The 24,685-nt window shown below is 46.2% G+C and overlaps 1 protein-coding gene across 3 annotated transcripts in view; it reads left to right on the top strand.

Moving 5' to 3' along the window:
* The window catches only part of LOC105099876 (core histone macro-H2A.2), a 43,371-nt gene that overhangs the window by 16,995 nt on the left and 1,691 nt on the right, over nt 1-24,685 (top strand). The window contains exons 2-9 of one of the 3 annotated variants that reach the window (XM_064488103.1): nt 552-782; nt 9,497-9,604; nt 11,596-11,702; nt 13,122-13,319; nt 14,380-14,490; nt 15,926-16,025; nt 19,196-19,285; nt 23,769-23,943. In XM_064488103.1, coding sequence (XP_064344173.1) covers nt 611-782; nt 9,497-9,604; nt 11,596-11,702; nt 13,122-13,319; nt 14,380-14,490; nt 15,926-16,025; nt 19,196-19,285; nt 23,769-23,943 — 1,061 coding nt within the window. In that variant the 5' untranslated portion in view covers nt 552-610. Of the gene's footprint in view, nt 1-551; nt 783-9,496; nt 9,605-11,595; nt 11,703-13,121; nt 13,320-14,379; nt 14,491-15,925; nt 16,031-19,195; nt 19,286-23,768; nt 23,944-24,685 lie in introns of all 3 variants that reach the window. The other 2 variants (XM_064488102.1, XM_031461157.2) reach the window with 2 other exon arrangements.

Here is a 24,685-nt window from a genome sequence, read left to right as displayed (position 1 = left end):
TTCTGGAGGTCAGAAGTCCAAAGTCACTTTCAATGGGCTAAAACGAAGGTGTCAGCAGGGTTGGTTCCTTCGCGAGCCTCTGCGAGGAGAATCCATTTCCTCCTGTCATCCTGTCACTGCTTTCATCTCCAGCCTCCCTCTTAAAAGGACCCTTGCAATTACATTATGCCCACCCAGATGATCCAGGATCATCGCCCCCATCTTAAGATCCTTTGCTTAATCACATCTCGAAGGTCTCTTTTGCCATGCAAGTCACAGATTCACAGGTTCTGGAGATGATGAAGTGGAGGCTGACCACAAGACTGTGAGCTCTTTCTCTCCTGACAGTTTCATGGTCTTTCCTACTGAGAGCTTGACAGGGCGGGGAGTTGTTTTTGGGTGGGCCTGCCGGTGCCCAGCTCCCCGCCCTCCCACAGCACCCTGTAGGGCCAGCCCAGTCTCAGCTGCCTCCCCAGGGCCTTCATGTGTGTCATCTGGGCTCTAGGGCCGTGCCACCATTCCCAAGATGTCAGCCAGTCGCCCTTCCTCACCCCACCATCTTTCCTTTCCAGCATTGACTTAGTGCCAGGAGGCCACCGTGTCAGCAAGCTGAGAGGGAAACTGAGGCAAGATGTCGGGCCGGAGCGGGAAGAAGAAAATGTCCAAGCTGTCACGTTCAGCCAGGGCTGGGGTCATCTTCCCAGTGGGGAGGCTGATGCGTTACCTGAAGAAAGGGACGTTCAAGTACCGAATCAGCGTGGGTGCTCCCGTCTACATGGCCGCAGTCATCGAATACCTGGCAGGTAATGTGACCCCACAGGCAGGTGACCCACTCCCAAATCCTACCCTCCCTCTGTGTGGCCCTCCTCACACAGGCTGCGCAAGGAAGCTTTGATTCACCCTGTGGCTGTCTCAAGGCCACTGTGGGCAGTGATGGGATTTCAGCGTGGCTACTTGGCTAAAACCAACTCCTGAAGGCTTTACAGGAGGGAAGAGGGCATAGAAACAGAGGATCAACAAGGAGGGAAGAGAGTCCACAATAAAGTGGCCTTTCTAGACCAGCCCCAAAGAAAGTGTGTCTTGCTGTAGACAAATGGAACATGTAAATTTCTGGGTTCCCGCAGAAGACAAACTATGGGGAAGATGGGGCTTGCTGTCATTTTGCAGCAGGGGTCTCCACCTTTACCTGTGTCCCCACTAAACATCAGTTCTCCTGCTGTATTGAAACTGGGACTCAACATCCATAAACAATGCTGACCCCGGCACCAAAGGCATCGGCAGCTGCTCTGTGAGGCCTGTAACGTTCTAACTTGACTCCCCCTCACAGAGATGGTTCTCTGTCTATAGTGGGTACATAGGAAATTGTTTCCTATATTGGTTGTTAAAATTATTTTTTTACTAAATGATGACATTTTTGCTGTGTATGTTTTTATATAGTTGGGTAGCTTTCTATTTAAGCTTCTTTGTTGTTGCTGTCCTATGTCTTTGTTAAACAGAAACCAAACTTCACAATACAGAGACTACTTTTAAATATATATTTCTACACACAGATATAAAATATATAAGAATAAAAATGTATAAAGAAATGTGATTAGTTCCTTGAGGGGTCATTTTAGCCATGAACAACAAGTCTCTGACTTTGCCCAAGGTTAACAAATTCCTCAGACACCAGGATTAAATCCTGGGTAAGTCCACGGGGTAAAAAGCAAACCTCCCCAAGCTGTGTACCTGGGAAGCTGAGCCCCCTGCAGCCACAGCATGAAAACCCCCGGGGGCATGGCTGGACCCAGTCTCTGTCCCCAGATCCCTCCTTCCCTCCTGTTTCTCCCTCAAGAGCGGCCGCTGCCTCCTCTTTAGCTGCTGGGTCCTGTTCTGTCCTCTTGGTCCTCCCTGCTCACCCAGCAGCACTTGCCGATGAGAGGTTTGCGTGATCCGCCTTCTCCCCCTGCGCTTCCGTCAGGCAGACCTCAGCATCTTGAGTCTTTCTCTTGTGAAATGAAAGGCTGGTTCTTGGGCTAGAAGGTTTTCAGGAGGATCCTTCAGGAGGTTGGAGAGAAGGGCTGAGGAGCCCTGAAAGTCAAACCAATCAAGTGTGGTGGAGCAGTCCTTTTCAAAGTAGAGATCATTCCAGGGATCTTGTCAACAAGGTCAGGGGTGGGGCCTGAGAGTCTGCATTTGTAACACGCTCCCAAGTGATGCTGACACCGCTGGCCCAGGGGCCTCGGGGAGGAGCAAGATTGCAGGCAGTCTTTCAGCAGCAGGTCTAAAGCCTGGAGGACGCTTGTTTAAAATGCAAGTTCCTGGCTGCACCCCGGGGGTCTGACCCACTGGGTCTGGAGTTGGATCCAGGAATCTGAAGGGAAAATCTCCTGGCTTGGAGGGAGAAGGGGAACTTTGAAAACGGTGGCTGAAGCTTTAAAACAACCCATTAGGTCCATATCACGCACTGATACTAGAAGACCTTAAGTAACCCAGAGATTCCACAGCCTCCAAGCGGGGAGCTGGGGTTCCCTGAGGTCCTTCAACCTTAAGCTGTACATTTTCTGCTTCACTTCACTGCCCCATTGTAATGTTTGTATCATCAAAATAATTAGTACTTCCTGTGCCTCCACTTGGCGAACATCTAAACCATGCATAATAGGATAAAATGTAGCTTTTTCAACCGTTGGCGACTCTGTTTTTCTTTGGTTCAGGTATATTAGGTGAAAAAGCTTATGTTTGCCTTTTCATTCATTCAACAAAGATTTGTTGAGCATCTAACCGTCAGTGTGCACAGTAAGTCCTTAGACTCTTCCCTGATAATAGCATTGGGCCATGTATATGCTTCTTCAGTTATCTTGGATTAGAGCCACCAGACCTCACAGCAACGCATACTATAGCCTGAATGTCACTTTCTGGACTTGGAGCCAGCACATCCTGAAAGATTTCTCTTGTCTCTCAAAGCAGAATGTCACCCTGTTTCTCATAATCTTTCATTCACTCAACATTTATTGAGCACATGCTATATGCCAGATGTCATCCAAAACACTGAGGATACAGCAGAGACCAAGACAGACAGGAGTCCCTGCCTTCAAGCAGAATGCATTCTGGAGGGAGAAACAGCAGGCAAGGAGTGCAGTGTATGCGGTGCATCAGTGATATGCGCTTGGAGACAAATAAAGCAAGAGAGGAGATAGGCTGTTCCAGGAAGCAGGGAGCTGAGGGGAGGCCTCACTGAGGGGCTGGCATCTGAAGGAGGTCAGGGAGGAGGCATGTGGAAGTCTGGGGGGAGGCCCTCGGGGCAGAGGGAAGGAGAGGCTGAGGAGCAGCGGTGGGGACAGAGGGCTGGAGTTGGGGGAGGGAGGGAGCTTGGACTGTAAATGAGGCCTGAGGCAGAATGGGCTGGTGGGGTAAGAGCTTATAATGGGAGCTCTGGAGGGTTTTGGGCAGAAGCGGAAGGGATCTGACCCTGCGGGGAGGGTGATACAGAGCAGAAGCGGGGAAAGCAGCAGGAAGGCAATTGCAGAGACCCGGGGTCTTCCCCGGGAGTGGGCAGTGAAGATTTCAAGGAGTGGTCAGAGGACTGATATATTCTGAAGGCAAAGCCAACAATATCTGCTGACAAGTTGGATGTGAAATGTAAGAGAAGAGAGGATGGGCTCCTGGAAGGTTGCCCTTGCCAATGATCTTCCGTCCCCAGGGCCAGTCCCGGCATCCAGCACCGTCCTGGGTCAAATCCTGGCCAAACCCAGCCTGTCTTCTCTGTGTCCTTCCCTTCCCTTCCTTTTGTGCTTTTTCTCCCCTCCAAACTCAGACTGGAGCTGAGAGCAGGGGCTTAGATGTCAGTTTAAATCTGGTTTATCAATTTACCAGCTAGCTCATTTAACTCCATTAATGAGTCAATGTATGTAAAATGTCTGGTGCGTAGGATGCACTCAATAAATGGTAATTCTGCTCCTCTCTCTTCTATTAAGAGCTGATGAAATCATTCAGGGCAAAGTGTAATGACTAATTCCGTTAAGGTGGCATATTTGGGGGATGTATTGCATTTTAATGAGACGAGGAGTTTAAGGCGAAGGAATGAATCATTATTGCAGGTCATTGCTGAGTAAATCAGAGTGGGGTTTTTGTTAGCTGTTTTGTTTTGGAGGGGGCAAGAATTGATTTCGTTTAGAGTTCAAAGTGTGAAAGTCTCCTGTCACCCTTGAAATGACCTTCAACATTCATGACAACAATATTGACCGAGTTTCTCCTTTGGATCAGGCCTTGAGGATACAACGGAAAGCAGACAGCTGTGTTGTTGCCTTTTCTGGGCTTATGTTCTAGCAGGGCCCACGAGCATTAAACACAATACAAGAAGATGACATGCATGTGGGCAGGGAAGTAGAGGGGAGGCTGCCTAACATAAAGCAAGGGCTATTACGGCCTAAACCAGGCTCTCAATCCTGGTTTTTCTCAAAGTGATTGATTTAAAGTCCTGATACCTGGATCTCACTCCCAGAGATTCTGGGGTACCTCTAGGCATCAGGACTTTTTAAAGCTCCCCCAAAAGATTCTGATAGGCAGCCAGGGTGGGGAATTAATAGGAGTTAGCTAGATTCAGATGGGTTGATTGCCAGGTTGGGGAGGAACCAGAGTGAAACCTAAGGTTTAGAGGAAGTATGTGGCCCCTTCCAGAAACTGGAGGGATTTCCATGTACCTGGGACACAGCTGGGAAATGGGAAGAGTGGGAGATGAGATGGTGGGTGGGGGGGACAGGTCCTTGAGGGCCACCTGAGAATTGCACACACACACCAGGAGGAGGCATCGAAGGGAGGAGGTGGCATTCTGGGGGCCTCGCTTGGGCTTTAGGTGGAGAACAGTTGGTGGGAAGCAGAATCATAGTCCAGGAAACCAGTTGGGGGCTGTTTTAGAGTCACTTTGGTGGGGGGATGTAATTAAGTTTATTTATAAATTTTATAAACTGTGGATTGAACCCAGGACCTCGTGCATGCTAAGCATACGCTCTACCACTGAGCTACACTCACCTAGAGTCACTTTTGAGAATTGACTGACAGTGGCCAGGACGAGGGGTTCACAGTGGGGGTGATGAGAAGAAACAGACATGCGGGAGCTGTCTGGAGGACAGGGCCAGCTCTGCTCAGTAATGGACTGCATAAGGGGAGGGGCATCAAGGATGGCACAGACCTTCCAGCCTTGGGCTGGCTGCTTTGTTTCAGACCAAGCTGCCACGGACTGAGGACTGGAGGTGTAGACTCAGAATCAAGAGGATTGGAGAATGCATGTAAGGAGTCTGGCCAAGAGGAAAGTAGCCGATGCATGAAGAACGGTGCCTGTAACTGAAATAGGAAACGAGGGAGGAGAGACAGAAGTGGGGCGAGGGGCTCAGCTGGGGACCTGTGGGGGTTTGGTGTCTCCAAGATGCCCAGGAGGGTGGAGTGACTAGGAACGCGGGATCCTGGCTCTGCCACTTACCAGCTATGAACCGTTAGTCGTGTTGCTTTACTCTCATGTCACTGCTAGGACCACATAAGATAATGCCTGCAAAGTGCTTGGCACTGCCTCAGGCACCTGGTAGCAGCTCAGTGCGTGCGGCTCCTGCTGTTACCGAGTGAAGACCTGCTGGGTGTGTCTGGAGCCCAGGAATGGGCTGTGGCTAGAGGTACAGATGTGGGCATTGTGGGCTATGGGAGGGAATAAGATCACCCAGAGCACAGTGACAAGACTGGAGGACCCAGGATCTATTCTGAGGGGTGCCAGCAAGCCCAGGGAGGGAAGAAAGGGTGGTGAAGGAAGCTGCAGAGGGCCGCCAGAGATTAAGGAGGAAAGAGGTAGGAGTCCAGTGCCAAGAACAAGGGTAGGAGGTGGGAGTCAGTAACCCCTAGGGGTCACGCCTTTGAAACCAGGCAAGGGCCACAGATCTAAGGAGCTCAAGGTTGTGGCAACCTTGGTGAGAACAGAGAGGGCATGGGGGTTAAAGCCACAGTGCTGTGGGTTCAGGAGTGGGAGGTGGGGACTCTTCTAGGGGATTTGGCCCAGAAGAAAGGGAGAGAAGAGATGACAGCTGGTGGGGTCGGGGGCAGGAGAGGGTGTGACACGGAAGATAAATGAGCCTGGGTCCTTAGATTGACCTTTAGTTTCACTAACCATACCTGAAATGTATTATTTCCTTCCTTTACGAATGTGGGCACCAAACCACAGTGGTGTCAGCAACCCCTGAGACTGTTCACCAGTTGAAATCACTGACATTTGCTTATTGTATTCCCATTGTGATCAATGTGTAGACCATCATTTACACTTATCCTTGCTTCCAAATCACAGTAGTTATTAAACCTGCCACTAGACTTTGTTATTTAATGTATTAATAAAGAAGCACATAGACTACTATATCCCAGGTTTTTTTATACTTTGAAACTATATTTAAGGGTCATCAGTTTTCTTTGTTATTCTATGTGTTTTATCTTATGCATTTAAAACCTTATCCTGACACCCACTAGAATGGCTTTTATTTTAACAAAAGAAAAAAAAAGGAAGGAAGGAAGGAAGTTGCAAGAGTTGTCAAAGATGTGAAGAAATCAAAGCCCTTGTACATTGCTGGTGGGAATGTAAAATGACGTGGTCATTGTGGAAAACAGTTTAGTTAGTTCCTCAGAAAGTTAAATATATAGTAGTAAAGCTGAAAAATTGGGGGGAAAAGTTAAATATATAGTTACCATATGATCCAGGAATTCCACTCCTGGGTATATGCCCAAAAGAATTGAAATCAGGGGCTTAAACGGATACTTATACACAAATGTTCATACAGCATTATAAACAGTAGCCAAAAAATAGAAACAACCCAAGCGTCCATCAACAGATGACTGGATAAAGAAAACACAGTATATCCGTACAATGGCGTGTTATTCCACCATAGAAGTGAATGAAATTCTGATACATGTTGCAACATGGATGAACCTTGAAGACTTTTTGCAAAAGGAAATTGAAATAAACCAGATATAAAAGGACAAATATTATATGATTCCACTCAAAATTCACAGACAGAGTAGCAAATTTCATAGATACTAGAATGATGATTATTGGGGCTGAGGGGCGGCTGGGGTGGGATGGGGAGATATGGTTTAATGGGTATGGCATTTCCATTCAGGATGATGAAAAAGTGCTGGAGATAGTGGTGATGGTTGCATAATGCTGTGGATGTAATTAATGCCACTGAGTTATTCACTTAAAAATGGTTATAATGGTAAATTTCACCATCACCACCCCACTCACACAAGCCTTTATCCTGAGAAGGGGCGTGGCCAGCCCCGGGCTCACACATCATCATGATGTTAGACCATACTGTGTTTCTAGTCCCTGCTTGCTGGAGGAGGTTGCACAATCCGGCAGCAAGTGCACACTGACCTGCTCACCTGGGAGGTCCCTTCCACCCGAGACATCCACAAGCCTCCCAGAATGAACATCACATTCATACTTCAGTTGGTCAACCTGTAAATATTGACCCAGTTGACATCTCCAATGTAAGTGAGGGAAAATGGACTGGAAAAGCTAGCCCCAGATTCTGGAAAAGAATTTTGTATTCATCAGCAATAGATACAATGTAAATGTAAGGTACTGAGAATGAGTAATTTATAATCCTTTTTATGATGAGAAAATGTTCTGTAATAAGTTTTTAATTGACAGGATGAGTAGGTCTTAAAACAGGGTTGTATTTCAGGGCACCTTATGAAAGCATTGTGTAACAAAAAACCTATCATTTATACATCATTTCCAGAAAATGGAGTCTATCCATTTGACACTAAGCATTTTTTTAATCTAATGATTGTCATTTTTTACATTTGTGTTTTGAAAAGATCACTTTGGCAGCCAGGACCACATGTATGGTTGTGCAGGTTGTATACTGCACAAGGACACACCCTAAAGGAAGTATCATTCACATAGACCTCAAAGAATTGTATATTTATTATGAGTATTTCCAGCAGATGGCAGAAAAGGGTCTTGTTCTAACTAAATCAAGGAAGTAAAGTATCTTGAAGAAGGGGCTTCTTTTTATAATTTGCACAAAGGCACCATGGGCCAGTAATGCCCTTGTTGGCATGGATCTGAAGGAAGACAAAACTGGGAGCAGGGAAACTACTTAGACAGCCACTACAATTACCTGGGCTGGAAGAGAAGAGAGCCTTCACTTGGATAATGGCAACAAGTGTGGAGAAGAGGCACAAAGGTGTGTAAGAGTGACAAGGCCCGGAGAAGAAAGGGCGAAGAAGAGGGAGGGGTAGGGAATGACTCCCAGGTCTGTGCGTGGATGGAGCTGCCAGTCCCAAGACTGGTGGGAGGAGCTCTTTTCCGGGAGTGATTTGGATTTGGGGATGTGGTGAGTTTGATTTACCAGGTGACATCCCAGCAGGGCTGGAGGTGCAGATTTGGTGACATGGGAAGGAGAGTGGAAGCTAGAATCGTGAATGGATGGGTTTCCCAGAAAACTGCATGGCCTGAGCGGAGCAGAGGGCCCAGGGGCACTGCCACCTAGTGGGAAAATGGAACAAGTGAGCAGAGGCCGGGGAAGGAGACACTCATATTTTCTGTCCCAAGCCTTCATTTACTGTGTGTTATTTTCCATCTCCTGTGGCTGGCATTATCCAGTGTTGGTTTAGATTGTGTACAAAATGAGAGGATACAGGCTCTTCCAAAATAATGTGCGTGATGAGCTTTTCAACATCCTTTTTGGCTACAGAAATCATTCTTTTTACTATCAAATACTCAGCTGTATTCCAGATGGTTACTATTGCTGGAAGTGTGGCTTGTGAGAAGTGAGAGGTTTGCTATAGAAGTCTCTAGACTTCTGTGGAAATCTCCACCACTTAACCAAGTAATGATCTTCCCACAAAATTTGCAGTGAAACAAATGTGTGCTATATAAATTCAGTTTTCCTATTGATTGCCAGTTCACACAAGGATACTTGTGTTCCCAAGATCAATAAAATCACTCAAGAATGTAGCAAACTTTTATAGTTCAGGTGAATATATTTTTTATAGCAACCTTTGAAAATATTAATCATGATTAATGTTATTTCAGACATTTAAATGGTGAAGTCTGACCCAAGGAATGTTCAGACTAAACATCCAACAGAGAAAAGAACTCGTTGGTCTAGATTTTCTGCTGTGTAGTCTTAAGTTTTTTCTCCTTAAGGAAAAAAAGTTCTACCTCTTCTTTTGCACTAGAGCCCCTGATCAAGGTTTTCTTTCTTATAAATGATTTCAAAAGAGTTAGTTCTGGGGTCAAGCCTCACCCGTGTGGCAGCATCGTGCCTCCTGCTGAATCGCTGCCTTTAGCCTCTCCCGTTGCCGCATTCGACGGCGGCAGATTTTCCGTTTGTGCATCTAGCGTCTGTGCATCTGTCTGTCAAGCTGAAAATAACCTAGCCTTCAGGGGCTTCCTGAGGGCTGCAAGCATGTAGTGCTTCCCATTAGCTCTTCCTCTCATGCTGATGGTTAATTTGATGAACTTGAGAGGATACTTAACTGCTCCTTCTAAATGCAGGTGACAGAGACAAGACAGTGATGGTCCAAGATGCAAAATTATATTCAACTGCTCAGAAGCTTAAAACTGGGAGGCTCCTTGACCCCTCCCACCCATCTGGAAAAAGGGGTGAGTTTTGTGCTCCTTCCTTCCAGGTGTGGGGCCCCCAGGATCAGCAGGTACAGGAAACTCCTTTTTATTGTGCTCAGGGGGGAGCTGTACATTTTAACCTAGAGTCATAAAGCAAGCCTACTGGTGAAAGCTTTGTAACTACACTTCTTTATGACGGGTACCCTTTTTAAAAGAAAGAGAGGCTGGGCAGCAGTCTGAATGCAGCAAACCACATATCTAATACAGCATTAATTTCAAATACTCTGTCCTCCAGTCTCAGTAAGTTTGCTTATCCTTCTCAAAGTACAGTGCCCCAATCTTTGATTCAGAAAACGCAGTGACCACATAAACGAATTGTTGGTAAACACAATATTCCTTGCTTAATAACCTGGAAAAGATGTTGTGAGAATGAATTTGCAGTGATTTAGCGCTTTTCATTATGGAAATGCCATATAAATATTTAACTCTAATGCTTATTTTATTCTAATTTTTCATTAATCACATTTGCTTAGTTAATATGGCCCACTTATGCCAGGTTTTTATTTTATTGCGATAGATTTTATGAATGATGGCAATTGCACGTGCAATTTTGTTTGAAATTAGGTTGATTGTAAAGACTCATGCAGAATCGCCTGTTAATTTTAGTGTTTAGTATTTATGCCATTGTACCAGCAAATCCCCCCAACACACACCGGCCTGCACACATACAGACGCACAACACATTCATGCACACGTGCACATTACAATTTTCCCCCACGTATAAGTGAGACAACACATTGGCATATCACCTCCTTCCTCTAGGGAAGGAGTTTTTCTTTAAAGGTTCATTCATACTTTTGAAGGCAGATGAATTTGATTTAGCAGAACATCCTTCAAAAATTGAGAAAGAAAGGAAAAACAAAGGAGGAAGGGGAAAGCATTCAGGGGTATAAACCAATTCTATAGATTTTTTAAAATTTTTAATCAAAAACTTTGATAGTATGTGAAATAGTTTTAGGAATATTCCTTTCTGTCAACTCTTTCACATGTACCAAGGAGCCATGCTTAAGTCCTGAGGGATATGTGGAAAACCCCTGGGTCCCAGCAAACCTCCCTCCCCAGGTCTCAGAGGTATCCCCATTAGGAATTCCTTTTTCAGGTTAAGCAGTTCCTTGTCCGATAAGTTCTTCCTGCCCACTTTCCTTTAGGATGAGAGGGACCAGGGGCAACAAGTGAAGAAGGAAAAGAGATTTTGAAAGGGGTCTCAATGGTACAAAAGACAGGCTTTACCTACATCACTATTCTCCTCAGAGATGATGGCTGTCTGCACACTGAAAGAAACTCAGGTTCTGTGTTAGGGTTCTGTTTTGGTCAGGATTAACTTCTGCTGACAGTGGCTTGAACAAGAGAGTTTATTTTTCTCTCATACAAAAGAGGTCTGTGGAAGACAGTCCAGGTCAGTAAGAAGGCTCCACAGTCGTGAGATTCCTGTTCCTTCTGTCTTGTTGCTCTATCATACACAACTTCTTCCTCTTGGTCAAAGATGGCTGCTCAAATTCCAGCCATCGTGTCCTCCGTCCACCAGTAGGAAGGGAAGAAGGGCACTGTCCCTTCACTGATGGACACTTCCCTGAAGTACCGTACAACACAACTGCTTGCCTTTCATTGGCCAGAACTTAGTCACATGACCATACTTATCAACAAGGGAGGCTGGGATATGCTGTCTTCATTCCTGTGATTATGTGCTCAGCAAAACATCAGAGGTCCACGTACTAAGGAAGATGGGGGAGAATTCATGTCGAGGGCAACTAAAAGATTTTGCCACAGGGTCATATGTCAGATCTTGCTAAAATATCTTACTTGTCTGTGACCTGAGTTCTTTTCGGTTTTCTGGATTTCTTCCCAGGCCCAGACGTAAAAATCACAAATGAATAAAAGTGATCAAACTCAAAGACCATTTCCAAAGAAAAGCTTTGGAAAGCTCAGACCCCATTCCATGATTGCCTATTAACCCTCCCTTGAAATTTCAGCGGAAATTCTAGAATTGGCTGGGAATGCCGCAAGGGACAACAAGAAGGCCCGGATAGCCCCAAGACACATCCTGCTGGCAGTTGCCAATGATGAAGAACTCAATCAGGTACGTATGAAGCATTGACACCAACCACGAAATGGGCCTGCCAAAGTCCCCTGCTACTGCACGGGGACCCGGCTGGCTACAAGTCCTTCCTGCTTCAGTGCCCAGGCACATTTATACTGGAAAATTCAGATCATGTAAGGGAAGAATAGGTTCTGCTAGCTGCATCATTTACATTCAAAATCGAGTTTTCTCTGGAATAGATCCCACTATATATTCTCAGTCTGGCCAGAACTTCTTTTCCTCTCTGTGTGTTGCCGGGGGAAGGTGCAATGCACATATGTTATTCTCTTTACAGTTTCTTCGCCCATACTTTGTTGGCGATTTATTCTGATGAGGGCAGATGTGTCCTTCTTTATATATCAAAACTGACCCTTTATATTTTAGAACTGACTCCAAAATCGAGTGAATTCCTACCCCCGACCCCCCGCCAAATCTGTGCAAGGTAGCAGGTATATAATATAAGAACTTTATATTAATTTTCTAATCTTATTATTTCAAATTGTCTGTGGTGAAGAATCAGTTCTTATTTCCAATGCATCATGGATAATTTCCAAAAATACAATAAAAAGTAATTACTAGAAAAGTTTAAAACCAAAACCATATAAACTATAAGCTACAATTTTTTTGTTACTAGATCCAATAGATAGACAATAACTGTCGATTGACTAGATTCTTCCTCATGATTTCTGTACTCCTTTTGTCACAGACAGGTCGCTGATAGCTTGTGGAGCAGCCCTGGTTGCAGACCACACTTGGCGTAGAGCTGCTATAGGGTGTAGAATGTATGTGTGGCAGTTCATGTCGATTAGTTAAAGTAAACATATCAATCAGGAGGTACATGGTCAAACATATTTTATTGATGGAATTTTCATGATCAAAGGAGAGTGAAAGCCATGGGTCTGTTGTTAACTGGGTCTAGCCCTTACATTAACCTTTGAACCTCATTTTGTCAAGCTGTGCTCCCACGTCTGAAGCTCTTTATCCTCTGTTATGTCTGGAATTTCAGAGCTCTGGGCAACATCGCTGGTTCCAGCCTCTATGTGCTTTCATTTTGCTCTGCTTGTTTTGCTTTCTGTAGAAGATCACAGGATGCCTTGATACCTACAGAGAAAAGCTCACACGTGTGACAGGGAAAGCCAGTTAAATCGTGTATTATATGCGGTTTCTTTGGAAAGCAGAGACCAGATTTAACACTTGTTTTGCCAACAATTAGAACTGTATTAAGGGGAGGGAGAGTGTAGCTCAGTGCTTAGCATGCACGAGGTCATGGATTCCATCCCCAGTGCCTCTGTTAAATAAAAAAATAATAATGATAATAAATAAATATCATCTCTCCCCACCACTGAAGAAAAAGAACTGTATTAAATCCAGAACCAGCAAGCTCTTTGCTGTCTGAGCTCATACGTTGTCTCTCTTCAGCTGCTAAAAGGAGTGACCATTGCCAGCGGGGGCGTCCTGCCCAGAATTCACCCTGAACTGCTGGCCAAAAAGCGAGGGACCAAAGGCAAGTCGGAAACTATTCTCTCCCCTCCCCCAGAGAAGAGAGGAAGGAAGGCCACGTCGGGCAAGAAGGGGGGCAAGAAATCCAAGGCTGCCAAACCACGGACGTCCAAAAAGGTGAGCCCAGGGACTGTCACAGAACAGGAGGGAAGTTGAACAATCCAAAGAAGAGGGTGTGGCCAGCATCCCTGAAGGACCAGGAACTGGCCTCAGCTTGGTGCTGAGAAAATGATAAGAATGTCTGTGGAAGAGAATAAAGAGCCTTTGAGATGCGCTCAGATCATCAAGCAGGGTCTCCCAGAGGTTTCCAAATCCAGAACAGAGGTGGTTTCCATGTTTCTAGATCCCTTCCACTGCCCCCACCAAAATCTTAAGTGAGAGATACTGGCCTGGGACTCTGCTTTCCATCTCTCCCCAGAGCTCCAGGTTGCACCCTGAAACCAATCTAGCCTCCCACAGATGGCCTGAGTGCAATGGCATTTCAGGTGTTTTGGATAATCTGATGCGCTAAGGAGCTATAGTTTAGAGAGGCCACCTATAGAGTAATACTTTCAGAGGCTGCCCAGTACAGCAACTGCTAGCCACATGTGGCTATTCAAATTTGAATTTAAATTAATTAAAACTACATGACATTCAGTTCCTTGGTTGTACCAGCCACATTTCAAGTGCTCAACAGCCCCGCACAGCTCAAATACAGACCATTTTCATGAGGGAAGGCAGTCCTATTGGACAGCGCTGCTTCAGAGCTAGTCAGTTTTCATTCCACAGTCCTCCATGATAGCAAAAAAGTTGATATAAGAGTTCATTTCTCAGCCACTGTGCCCCAGGGAAATCCTGGGGAGAAGGGAGGTTGAGCAGTGTGCTGTGAATGACCCCACTTGGCTTATTATCAGAAGCTGCAGGTGTTGAAAAGACCAAGAATAACATACCCATGTCCAGTTTGAGTGAGGACCACGGGTACATGTGAGCCCCTTAAACACACTCTGTTTTTTGCTGTATTCTTTTCTTTTCCTCATATTGCTGTCTCTTGCTTCCCTCTGCTGAGAATAACAGAACATAACACCTGACCACTTCCTTTCATATCCCAGTTGGTGGGAGCCAGGGGAAGGACTTAATAAAGCCACTTTGGGCTTTTGTTCTGGATTATTTCTCATCTGTTCTTCTGATTTCTACCCAGTCCAAACCAAAGGACAGCGATAAAGAAGGAACTTCAAATTCCACCTCTGAAGATGGGCCAGGGGATGGATTCACCATCTTGTCTTCTAAGAGCCTTGTTCTAGGGCAGAAGGTAACAAAGAGGATTGTAATGTGGTGCCGTAAAACACTATTGCATTTTTATAACCTACTGTTCACAAGCAATGATGCTTCCTTCATCCCTTCCTCCCCGAATACGACTTTCACCCTGGTCTTGAATTATTCATTTTTAAACTAAAGAGCTATGGCAATGTCTGCATTGTAAGGAAAAACAGGCTCTTTAGTGCTGAGAATTGTTCATGCTGACAGTGGTCAGCCAGACGTGCACGTAGTGGATCTTTCTGGTCAGTATCTTTCTTGTCTCTGTGCCCCAGTTACCTCTGTGCCTACCAAAATATCCGTAGCTAGCTTTCTCAACCAGCCTTTGGGAGGCCCGCTTTATATGGTGTCATGTCATTTTTCAAAGGCAGAAAATAGAAAGATATGTTCCCCAAATATCCCTTGTGTTAGAGATGAATTATTTGCCAATAATTCAGTCTGCTTGCCTTTCTAGACTGCAGACAGAAAACAAACAGGGTTATACATTTGAACATTTTTCAGCAGCATAACAGCAGCCCAGCCAGACATGCAAATAATTCATTCCCACAAGCATAACAGACAATTTATCTCCCAAGTCAACTGGGGCTGAAATAAGATACACGCGGAAACAGTCAGTTAATCACATCTCGGATTGCGAATGTTTGCAGCCTGACAATAGTACGAACCTCCGTCGAGGCGATTGGGAAGAGCGTGTTTTGAGAAGAGCATAAACGTGGTGGGTTGCTAATTCATCACTGATGGAAGCAGGGAAGCAAAGAGGTGGAATTTATGTCCACTCCGGGGGCAGTCCGTGGTTATGTGATGATTAGCTTTCTCCCTGATCTAGGGGAGCGGGAAGTTCTAGCTCACATGGGAGACGACGCTGAATGCCTTCCATTCCACTCAGCCATGAACACAGAGGGCAGCACCTCACAAGTGTAGCCCCAAGCATATGGTCCCAAAAGGCAAGATGGCCAGACGTAGGCGGGTCAGAATCCTGGAGCCCATCACTTCTCCCAAGCAGAGTGGTTGCCTTTGCATCCCTGCCCCCAAAAGTCTGTGCTGCTCTGGAAAGAATGCAGGGAACTGAGTAGCTTCTTGCAGGAGCTACTCAGAGAATCTGACCCCGAACATGGAGGCTACGCGGGTTGGAAATGAAGGCATAAGCTGTAAGGAAAGGAGGAGGAGGGCAGGTCCTGTTCTGCTGCTGGAAGGGGAGGCAGGTTTGTGGCATGCTGCTCACCTCAGAGTGAACATTAAATCCACTGAGCTCAAAAGAGCCTATTGACAACCACATGCCTGGGACACTTGAGACGGGCGCCCCAGGTACAGCCCTTTCAGTCGACGGTCAGTATAGGTAATTGAGACAACAAACAGATGTGGCGTAAAACATGAAGGTTTTTCATAGGACTTGATCTCCCCACACTGTCCATCTTCTCTTCTCAATGCAGCTGTCCTTGACCCAGAGTGACATCAGCCATATTGGCTCCATGAGAGTGGAGGGCATTGTCCACCCAACCACAGCCGAAATTGACCTCAAGGAAGATATAGGTAAGGTCCTGAGACTTCGGGCGAGGTGCCAGGGGAGAGCCACTGTTTTGGCATGTTCTTGTGAAGTCGGTTATTGTCAATCCCTGCTTGGTGGACATGGGGTATAACTGAGCAGCATTACCAGAGAATAATGAATTTGTTTTAGATATGCAAATAGTTTTGAAATTTTTATTGAAGTATTCTACAAAAACAGATCTCTAGTGCACAGCTTGATGAATTTTTCTCAAAGTGAACACAACTGTGTGACCAACACCTTGATCGTGAAACAGAACCTTACCAGCAGCCCCACAAGTCCCCCCTCATCCCTCCAAGGGTAACCACTATCCTGTCTTCTAACAGCACAGAGGGTTTGTCATCTGTTTTGGATTTTATATGAATGAAATGTCTAAGACAGCACTGGGGGGAAGAAACAAAACAAAAAGCCCAGGCCCTACCCACTGCCCTTAACTCCCTCCATGTGGAAAGACTCCCCCTTGTGGCCTTAATCTTGAGCTGTTTTGAAGTGTGTCCTAGCTTCTCACAAACAAAACAAATTTATCTTTTTAAGAGTTTATCTTCTTTATCATTTCTATACTTAACCTCTCTGAACCTCAGTTTCCTCACCTGTAGGGGAGGATAACAATAGTACGTCTCACAGGTGCTGTGAAGGTGAAATAAGGCAACACAAAGAGGGGGCTTAGCACAGTGCCCCGCTCACAGGCATCTGATAAAAGACGGTCTTCTTCACGGTTGCTGAGTTGTTAGAAGGAGTCCCTCCCATCATGATTCTGTTCTCCACTACCATCGCCCAGACCAACCACCCCATGCAGATAAGGCCCTGGTGTATTCTTTTTAAAACATTATATGTTAGTACAGAGAAGTTTAAGCATACACAAAAATAGCAAAAGAATGCGATGAACCCACACACCCCGTTGCGATCATCAACTGATGACCAAGTTCAGTTCAGCTCTGCCCGAACCCACGTGCCCCCAGACATAGTATTTTATCTGTGAATATTTCAGAATGACACGGGCTATTTTTTAACAAAATAACCACAATACCATTATCACAACTAAAAATAATTAACTTAATATCATCAAATATCCATTGTTCAAATTCCAGTTGCATTATAAATGTCAGTTTTTTTTAAAAAATGTGTTTGATTCAGGCTCCAATAAGTCCACACATTACAATTGGCTAAGTTCCTAAAAGTCATAGGTTCCCCCTTCATCTTTCTCTTTTTTTTCTTAGCAATTTATTTGTTGAGGAAGCTGGGCCATTTGTCCTGTGGGGTTTCCCACAGTCTGGATTCTGTTAATTCCATCCTCCTGGTGTCGCCTAAGTTTCTTATAAGTTGGTAGTTGGAGCCAGAGGCTGAACTAGATTCAGGTTCAAAACTTTTTGTCATGACTGCTTGGTCAGTGATGGAGCTTTCTTCCATCAGGAGGCACATAGTGCCCTGTTCTCACTGATGCCCCTTCCCTAGCTTTGTCCACTCGTTAGGGGTTGCAAAGGGGAGATATTCTAATCCTAGCATTCCTTCTTTATTTCACTGGAGTGCTTCCACAGAGGGAAAGACATTATTCCAATGTCTTCAGGGAAGAGCGTGGACTCACCTTGCCTTTTGCGTGGTCTCACCTGGCCCCTGACCCGAAAGTGGAGCACAGCAGCCTGGGCCTAATTCTTCTGCTTCTCAGCGTGAACTTGGCTACCAGCTTCAGCTACCCAGCAGAAAGGTCTTTAGTGACTAACCCCTCAAAGCTCTGCATTTTCCTTTGAAAACTGAGGGCCAAATTGGGGGCACAACATTCCAGGCTGCCCTGGGCCTATGTCTGTCCTTCGGCCCCAGGGACTTACAACACATAGATGGTGGTGAGATGGGAACAGGATCCCAGAGCTCTCCACCCAGAGGTTCCTGCCAGGCCATCTGTCAGCTGGGGCCAGGCCCCCCGTTGTGGCTGCACCCGCCCCAAGCGTGACTCTGGGGCCAGGCCCCCCGTTGTGGCTGCACCCGCCCCAAGCGTGACTCTGGGTCCAGGCTTAGGACCTGGTGACAAAAGGCAGGCTGCAGGGTCTGTGAGATGCCCCATGATGGGGGTGGGGGGTGTTGCCATCAAGCAAAACCCTGAATTCAACCAGCACACCATGACACTGAGCGCAGAGCTCAGAACACTAGAGCCTCACTTTTTTTAGAAGATCACCTTTAGGGTTCATGTCATGAGACTGCTTTATGGCCAAATCACCCCCTAAAAAGGTCCTTTAAAGAGTTTGCTATGAAGTGTGTCGATTGCCAACAATATAATTTGTACCATTCATTTACTCTGATTGTACTCGCAATAGGTTTCTTCTCCCACTTATACCTCTCTTTATGTTTTTTCTTACGCTTCCTTTTTGCTTTCAAGAGGGATCCGTCTTTTCTTTCTCCAGTATCATTTTCTTCTTCAGTAGAGACCTCTAACTGTAAATTAAATATCAAGTTAAGAAATAAAGACATAAGTTCAGAAAAAAGAAAACCTTATTTACCTAATCCTAACCTTAAATTTATAAAAACCTTTGTTTTTTTGTTTGGGGGTTTTCTTTTTCTTTTCTTTTTTTCTTTCTTTTTATAAGTATTTATTTATTTATTTGCAAACTTCTGAAGCTTCTTTTTTAATGATGTCTTTCTGAGAAATTTTTAAAACTTGTGATTTGGGAGTTAGGCATTCTGCATCTTCAGAGCTACTTCTCTTCCTTACCCCTCCCCACTCCATTCTGACTAAAAGTTCTTGTCCTGCCTCAGTAGCTTTTGCTGGTTGTTCTTTTGTTTCAAATTCCACGAAGGCAAATCCCTTTGGCTCTCCAGCAGACTTACAGTGTGATATACTTATGTAAATGACATTGCCACATTTCTCAAATACTCTTTCAATCCAGCTGTGATTAACATTTTGGAGAAGTAACTCCTACGATACATTAGAAGCAATATTAAATAATTAAAAAAAAAAAAAAGAATGTGCTAGAATCTAAGTCCTGCTGGACAGAAGCCCAGGGACCCCTGCCACCAGTAACCACTGGCAACCAGGATTTCAATTGCAAAGTTTTACCCCTACTTTCTAAGCATTTTTTTAAGACCTAGTAAAAATATGTCAGAGTGTATGTAATTAATGACTTTGAAAAGAGCAACCAGAATGGTTTTCCTTTTTCCTCCTTCACAGGTAAGGCCTTGGAAAAGGCTGGGGGGAAGGAGTTCTTGGAAACGGTAAAGGAGCTTCGCAAGTCCCAGGGCCCTTTGGAAGTTGCTGAAGGTGAGTGTGGAATTGGGCCCGTGTCCCGAGCACAGCCTCACCGAGGTCCCCTCCAGCAGGACGTGCTTCACGCATATTCAGTTTGCAAAGCAAAATAGGCCGTAACAATCTGAAAGCTACTTTAGCATCTCTCAGATGATCTGAGCAGGCCCGTGTAGATCATTTCATACATTTGGGGGACTATAAAGTGTCTGGATAGTTCAAGCCAATTTGTATCAGCTCACCCAAAAATGGTCTAGAGCAACTGGGTGACTTAGTGTGTGTGTGCTAAAATACACATAACAAAACTTACCCATGTCCAGTTTAAACGGGCACAGTTCACTGGCATGAAGCGCACTCCGTGCTGTTCTGCCGTCACCGCTGTCCGGTTCTAGGACGTTTTATCACCTTCAGCGGAAACCCCATGCCCGTTAAATAGTCACATCCCTCCCCCAACCCCTGGCAACCACCAGTCTGCCTTCTCTTTCTGTGGCTTTGCCTCTTCTAGATATTTCATAAAAATGGAATTGTATAATATGTGATCTTTTGTGTTTGGCTTCTTTCACTTAAAAGTTTTCGAGGTTCATCCTGTGGTAGCGTGGCTCAGGTCTTCATTCTTATGGCTGGACACTATTCCATTTGCTTATCCATTCATCACTTGGGTTGTTTCCACCTCTGGCTATTGTGAATAGTTGCTCTGGACATCTGTGCACAGGGTTTTGTTTGAACGCTTGTTTTCAAGGATATTGGCTAACTTCTTGACAAATGGGTCTAATTTCAGCCTTGTGTCCCCACCACACCACCTCCAGTGACCATCTAGTCAGTGCCAAGTGCTGTCCTGGTGCTGGGGCTCCAAAGACAAATAAAACCCATTCCTTCCCTCAGGCACTGGACAGTCTAGGAGAAGAGACAGACAGAGAAGTGGGGCACAGAGGAGCCACGCCCTCTGCTTGGAGGAGCTGGGGAGACTCCAGGGAGGATGTGAGACCCACCTGGGTGCAGGGACATTGTAGGCAGTGAGGGCACGATGTATGAGAGGGCTCAGTCAAGGGCCAGCAGGAGGAGGAGGGAAATGGCAGCCGGAGAGGAGCGTGGACCTCGGGCTGTGCTAAGGGTCTGGATTTACCCCAATTAGATGAGAAGGGTGCCTTTGAAAGTTGAAGCTGGGGCTGTCATGATCAGATTTGATGGCAAGAAAAGTAGTGGGGCTTCCAGTCGAGAAAGAACATGAGTCCACACTGCAGCCTGCACATACCACCCCTCACACACATAGTGATGACAGGTCAATTTTCTTTTTTTAAATGGATTCTATGAACCACAAAAAATAAAAAATTAAAATTAAAAAAAAATTCTAAGAACAGCGCTGAAATAGAAGATAAACACACACGTGCACAGAGATAGAAGAGCTGCAGGCGGCAGCAGCCAGGGCGGCCGTCAAAGCCGCAGGCTGGGCTTCGGGTCCGGTGTTACGTAGAGCCATCAGGACGTCAGCTCTTACCTGGTGATGGGATCAGAGTCACCTCATGCTTGGAGGGGACCAGAGCCAGGCTCATTGCTCAGAGCAAGGGCTAGATAAAACTCCCACTGCCCTTACTGGGAGCCAAAGCTCTGACCACCACCCGGGGCTACGGCTCATGTGAAATCTGTTGTCTAGCGCAGCAAAAGACTTGCCCAGGCCCGCAGTCGTGATGTCTACTGGCTGAGTGTCTGGATCTACCACACCCCCTCTATGACCATGAGACGGCGCCCTGGATTGTCCATATAAGACTGGATCCTACCTGGGGGAAAGTGGGGAGGCACCCAGCAAACTGCCTGACAGGGTGGGAAGGGAGAAAAATAGCCTCTCTATATAGAAAAAGTGCCTCCAACACAGTTCCAGAGACAGAAAGTAGAAGGTAGAGAGGCAGTATGTAAAATGATTAAGCGGTCCAAACTACCGTGTGTAAGGGAAATAAGCCACAAGGATATATTGCATAGCTCGGGGAACAGAGCCAATAGAGCGAATTTTTTATGATAAATTTAAATGGAGTGTAATCTATAAAAATGTGGAATCACTATGCTGCATACCTGAAACTAATGTTGTAAATCAGCTATACCTCAACTGAGAAAAAGATCATGGCTGAGAATTTTCCAGAATGAAAAAACATTGAGATATTAAATCAAAATAAATACTGGCCTATCATAGTGACATTTCCAAAGTTCAAAAATCAAGGGAAACCTGAGAAGCCACCTAAGGAAAGGCAGAGCTTTTTTAAAGATGGTTCTTCTGACAGTGGACTTCTCAGCAGCAGCAAAGGATGCTTGGAGATGGAAAAGAAGTATCTTCAAAGCACTAAGGGGAAAACTGTGAACCAAGAAGTCCACATGTTACTTTGTTATTGTTCAAGACGGAGGGTGAAAGATGTAGGATTTCAGAGAGACAGAAGTTGAGTCAGAAGTCCACAGACCCTTGTTGAAAGGACTACAGAGGCCTCACTGGGAGAAATGGAAGTAAATCTAGAAGGAAGGAGAGGGCTGCAGAAAACAAGTATGAGCTAAGAAATTGAGGCACCATCTGTTAGGGCTAAGTATTCAGGGCCAGTCAGCAGCAGCTCCCTGGGAAGAAGGGATTGGTGAGGGTGAATCTGGAAGAGGGGAGACAGTTCATCGGGGTCTAACATTACATTTCATTTAGTTCCAAAACACCATCGGTTGTAAGAGATTCCCTGCTTGTAAGAAAGAATCAGTTTCCAAGGTGGAGTGTCTAATAGGAGACCCCACATAAAACCAGGACATGTTCAGTTTAAGAGCGAGCAAGACATGAACACACCGTGCAGAAAGGGCAGCAGGTCTATACCTTGACCTTGGCATTGGGCAGACTTGGTGGGAGAAATTTGAACCACAAGCTGGTACTCCTGTGGATTTGCAGCCAAATCCAGTGAGGCCCAAAAACCAAGCAGGGAAGTTAATGGGATGTGACCTGGGTCTGGTAGGGTCCCCAGTTGACATAGAAGCAAATGCAACTTCTCTCTGGAAGGACTCAGCTCAATCCAGGCCCACAGTGATTGTAAGATGCATCCTGATTCCAGCCGGGACACTGGATGAGACAGGGGTGGGAGGTGGCGATGGAAGTGAAGCAGACGGGCCTGGAATGGGAGAGTCAGGGGAAAACTGATGGGTGGTGCCGGTGGCAGAGATGGAGACTCAGGCTTTGGGAGTGAATGATGATTTTGCTGGGCACCTGGGGACCTTTGCTCCACTCGGCTCCTTGAGTGGCACAGAGCCCCAGCTCCACTAGGTAGGTGGCTTAGGGGCCAGCAGCACAGGGCTGCAGCCAAAGTGGCCCCAAGGGACTGGAGAGTGGCCAGTGGATCAGACCAAACCTCTCCTGTGGGGATCGACAGCCACAGGGACTTACCTAGAGCTCCTCATTATCAGTTCTGTCGCTGATGGGAAATAGGTTTGGGGGAGTAAAAAATAAAAGCAAGGAATATGAACTGAACTTATGAGACAAGGTGGGCATAATCCAATTTCACAACCCATTTTGAACACCTGCTCCTGTCAGGCTCCTCGGGTATATAGAGATGATCAAAAGACAATCCCTGACTGAGGGGTGCACAACCAAGTGCAGCGGTTCTCAATCTACAGAAGGTCCTAAAATCACCAGGCACAAGTCCTGCATCAGACCTGCCAAGTCAGGATCTCAGTGTGGGTGACAGGGGAGGGCTGGTCCATTTTTTAGAAGCTGCTGTATTCATTTCTAATTGCTGTTACAACAAATTAGCACTAACTTAGTGGCCTCAAACACCACAAATGTATTCACTTAGCGTTCTGGAGGTCAGAAGTCCTCAGTGAGTCTTAAACTAAAATCGAGGTGCTGGCAGGGCTGGTTGCTTCTCAGAGAACTTCCTTACCTGTTCCAGCGTCTAGGCCGCCACATTCCTTGGCTCCTGGATGCATCACTCCAACCTCTGCTCCATCGTCACAGCTCCTTTTCCTACCTTTGCCCTCCCTGCCTCCATCTTATTAGGACCCATGTGATTGCATTTAGGGCTCATGTGGATAGTCCAGGATAACCTCCCCAATCTCACAGTCCTTCACTTAATCACATCAGCAAAGTCCCTTTTGCCACGTAAGGAAACATTCACAGGTTCCAGGATTAGGACATGGACATCTGGGGGAGGCCATTCCTTGGTCTCCCACAGCCACCAGAGACGGTTCCAATGTGAACCTTTGATTAGGAATAGCCCAGAAGGCAGACCATGTGAAAGTGTGACATACTGTCACATCAGCTTTAAACGCATTTATCCAAAGCTTGTGCCTGCTGTCAAAAGTAATTCTGGCGTGGCTCCTACTCTCCAGTAAATGTATGTTCCTCATTAGAAGCCCCAAACATTGTCCGGCCAAGTTCTCTATTGCCCTCGTCCCCCACGCCTCTAAGAGGGACACAGGAGATTCGGCCTAACCCCCTGGCTAAGGTGAAGATGTAGGAAATAACCTGCGGCATTACTCTCCCCTGTCCCAGCTGCCGTCAGCCAGTCCAGCGGACTTGCAGCCAAATTTGTCATCCACTGTCACATCCCTCAGTGGGGTTCCGACAAATGTGAAGAACAGCTTGAAGAGACCATCAAAAACTGCCTGTCAGCGGCAGAGGACAAGAAGCTGAAGTCAGTGGCGTTCCCGCCCTTCCCCAGCGGCAGGTAAGATGCGCTCCCCAGGCAGGTGGCAGGGGTGCTGGGTCCGATTGTCCAGCCTTCTCCCTGGGGACCAGCTGCTCCCCAACTTGGTCAATCCAGTCTGGCCATCCCAGAGGATGTGCCCAAGGGCTGCCAGCATACCCAGGCACATTGACCAGGTGATAGAGCAAGAAAGCCAGTTTCCATCCTTTAAAACACCTGGAGAAAGGCAGCTTCCAGGAGGAGAGGGAGGTAAAGTCCTCTTTTGAAAGCCTGCCATATTGAAAGCCTACGTTCCCTGTCCCTGTCTAGAACACAGGATCAGAAACACCAGGCTTCAAGGTGCTTGCTCCTCAAAGTGTGGTCCACAGATGAGCAGCAGTGACCCCACCAGGTTAGGACGCAAGTCTCAGACCCCAGCCCAGACCTGCTGCCTCAGAATCCCCAGGGTCTTCTGGGGCTGCAGCTGGAGGAGCCCTGAGACTGCGGCTCTGACAAACACCCACAAAAGGGAAAGGCTCTCAGCATGGGATTGCTTTGAGGGGTTAGGAGAAATGATTGTTCTAATTGCCACAGACCCCGACTGAGCACAGGAGCAATATTTCAGGTAAATAATGAGGCTATCTGTCCTCACATGTAGCATGGCCTCTCTCCTCATGCTCACAGCCAGAGCGAGTTATTGCTTTAATTTGGAACACCCTCTCAAGAGAGGCCCCTCCGTAGCATAGTTTGATTTACACTCTGAAGACATTCTGTTGCAGGAAGC

The sequence above is a fragment of the Camelus dromedarius genome, chromosome 8 (assembly GCF_036321535.1).
Source record: "Camelus dromedarius isolate mCamDro1 chromosome 8, mCamDro1.pat, whole genome shotgun sequence".
NCBI lineage: Eukaryota > Metazoa > Chordata > Mammalia > Artiodactyla > Camelidae > Camelus > Camelus dromedarius.
This window is presented reverse-complemented; position numbering and strand designations above follow the sequence as displayed.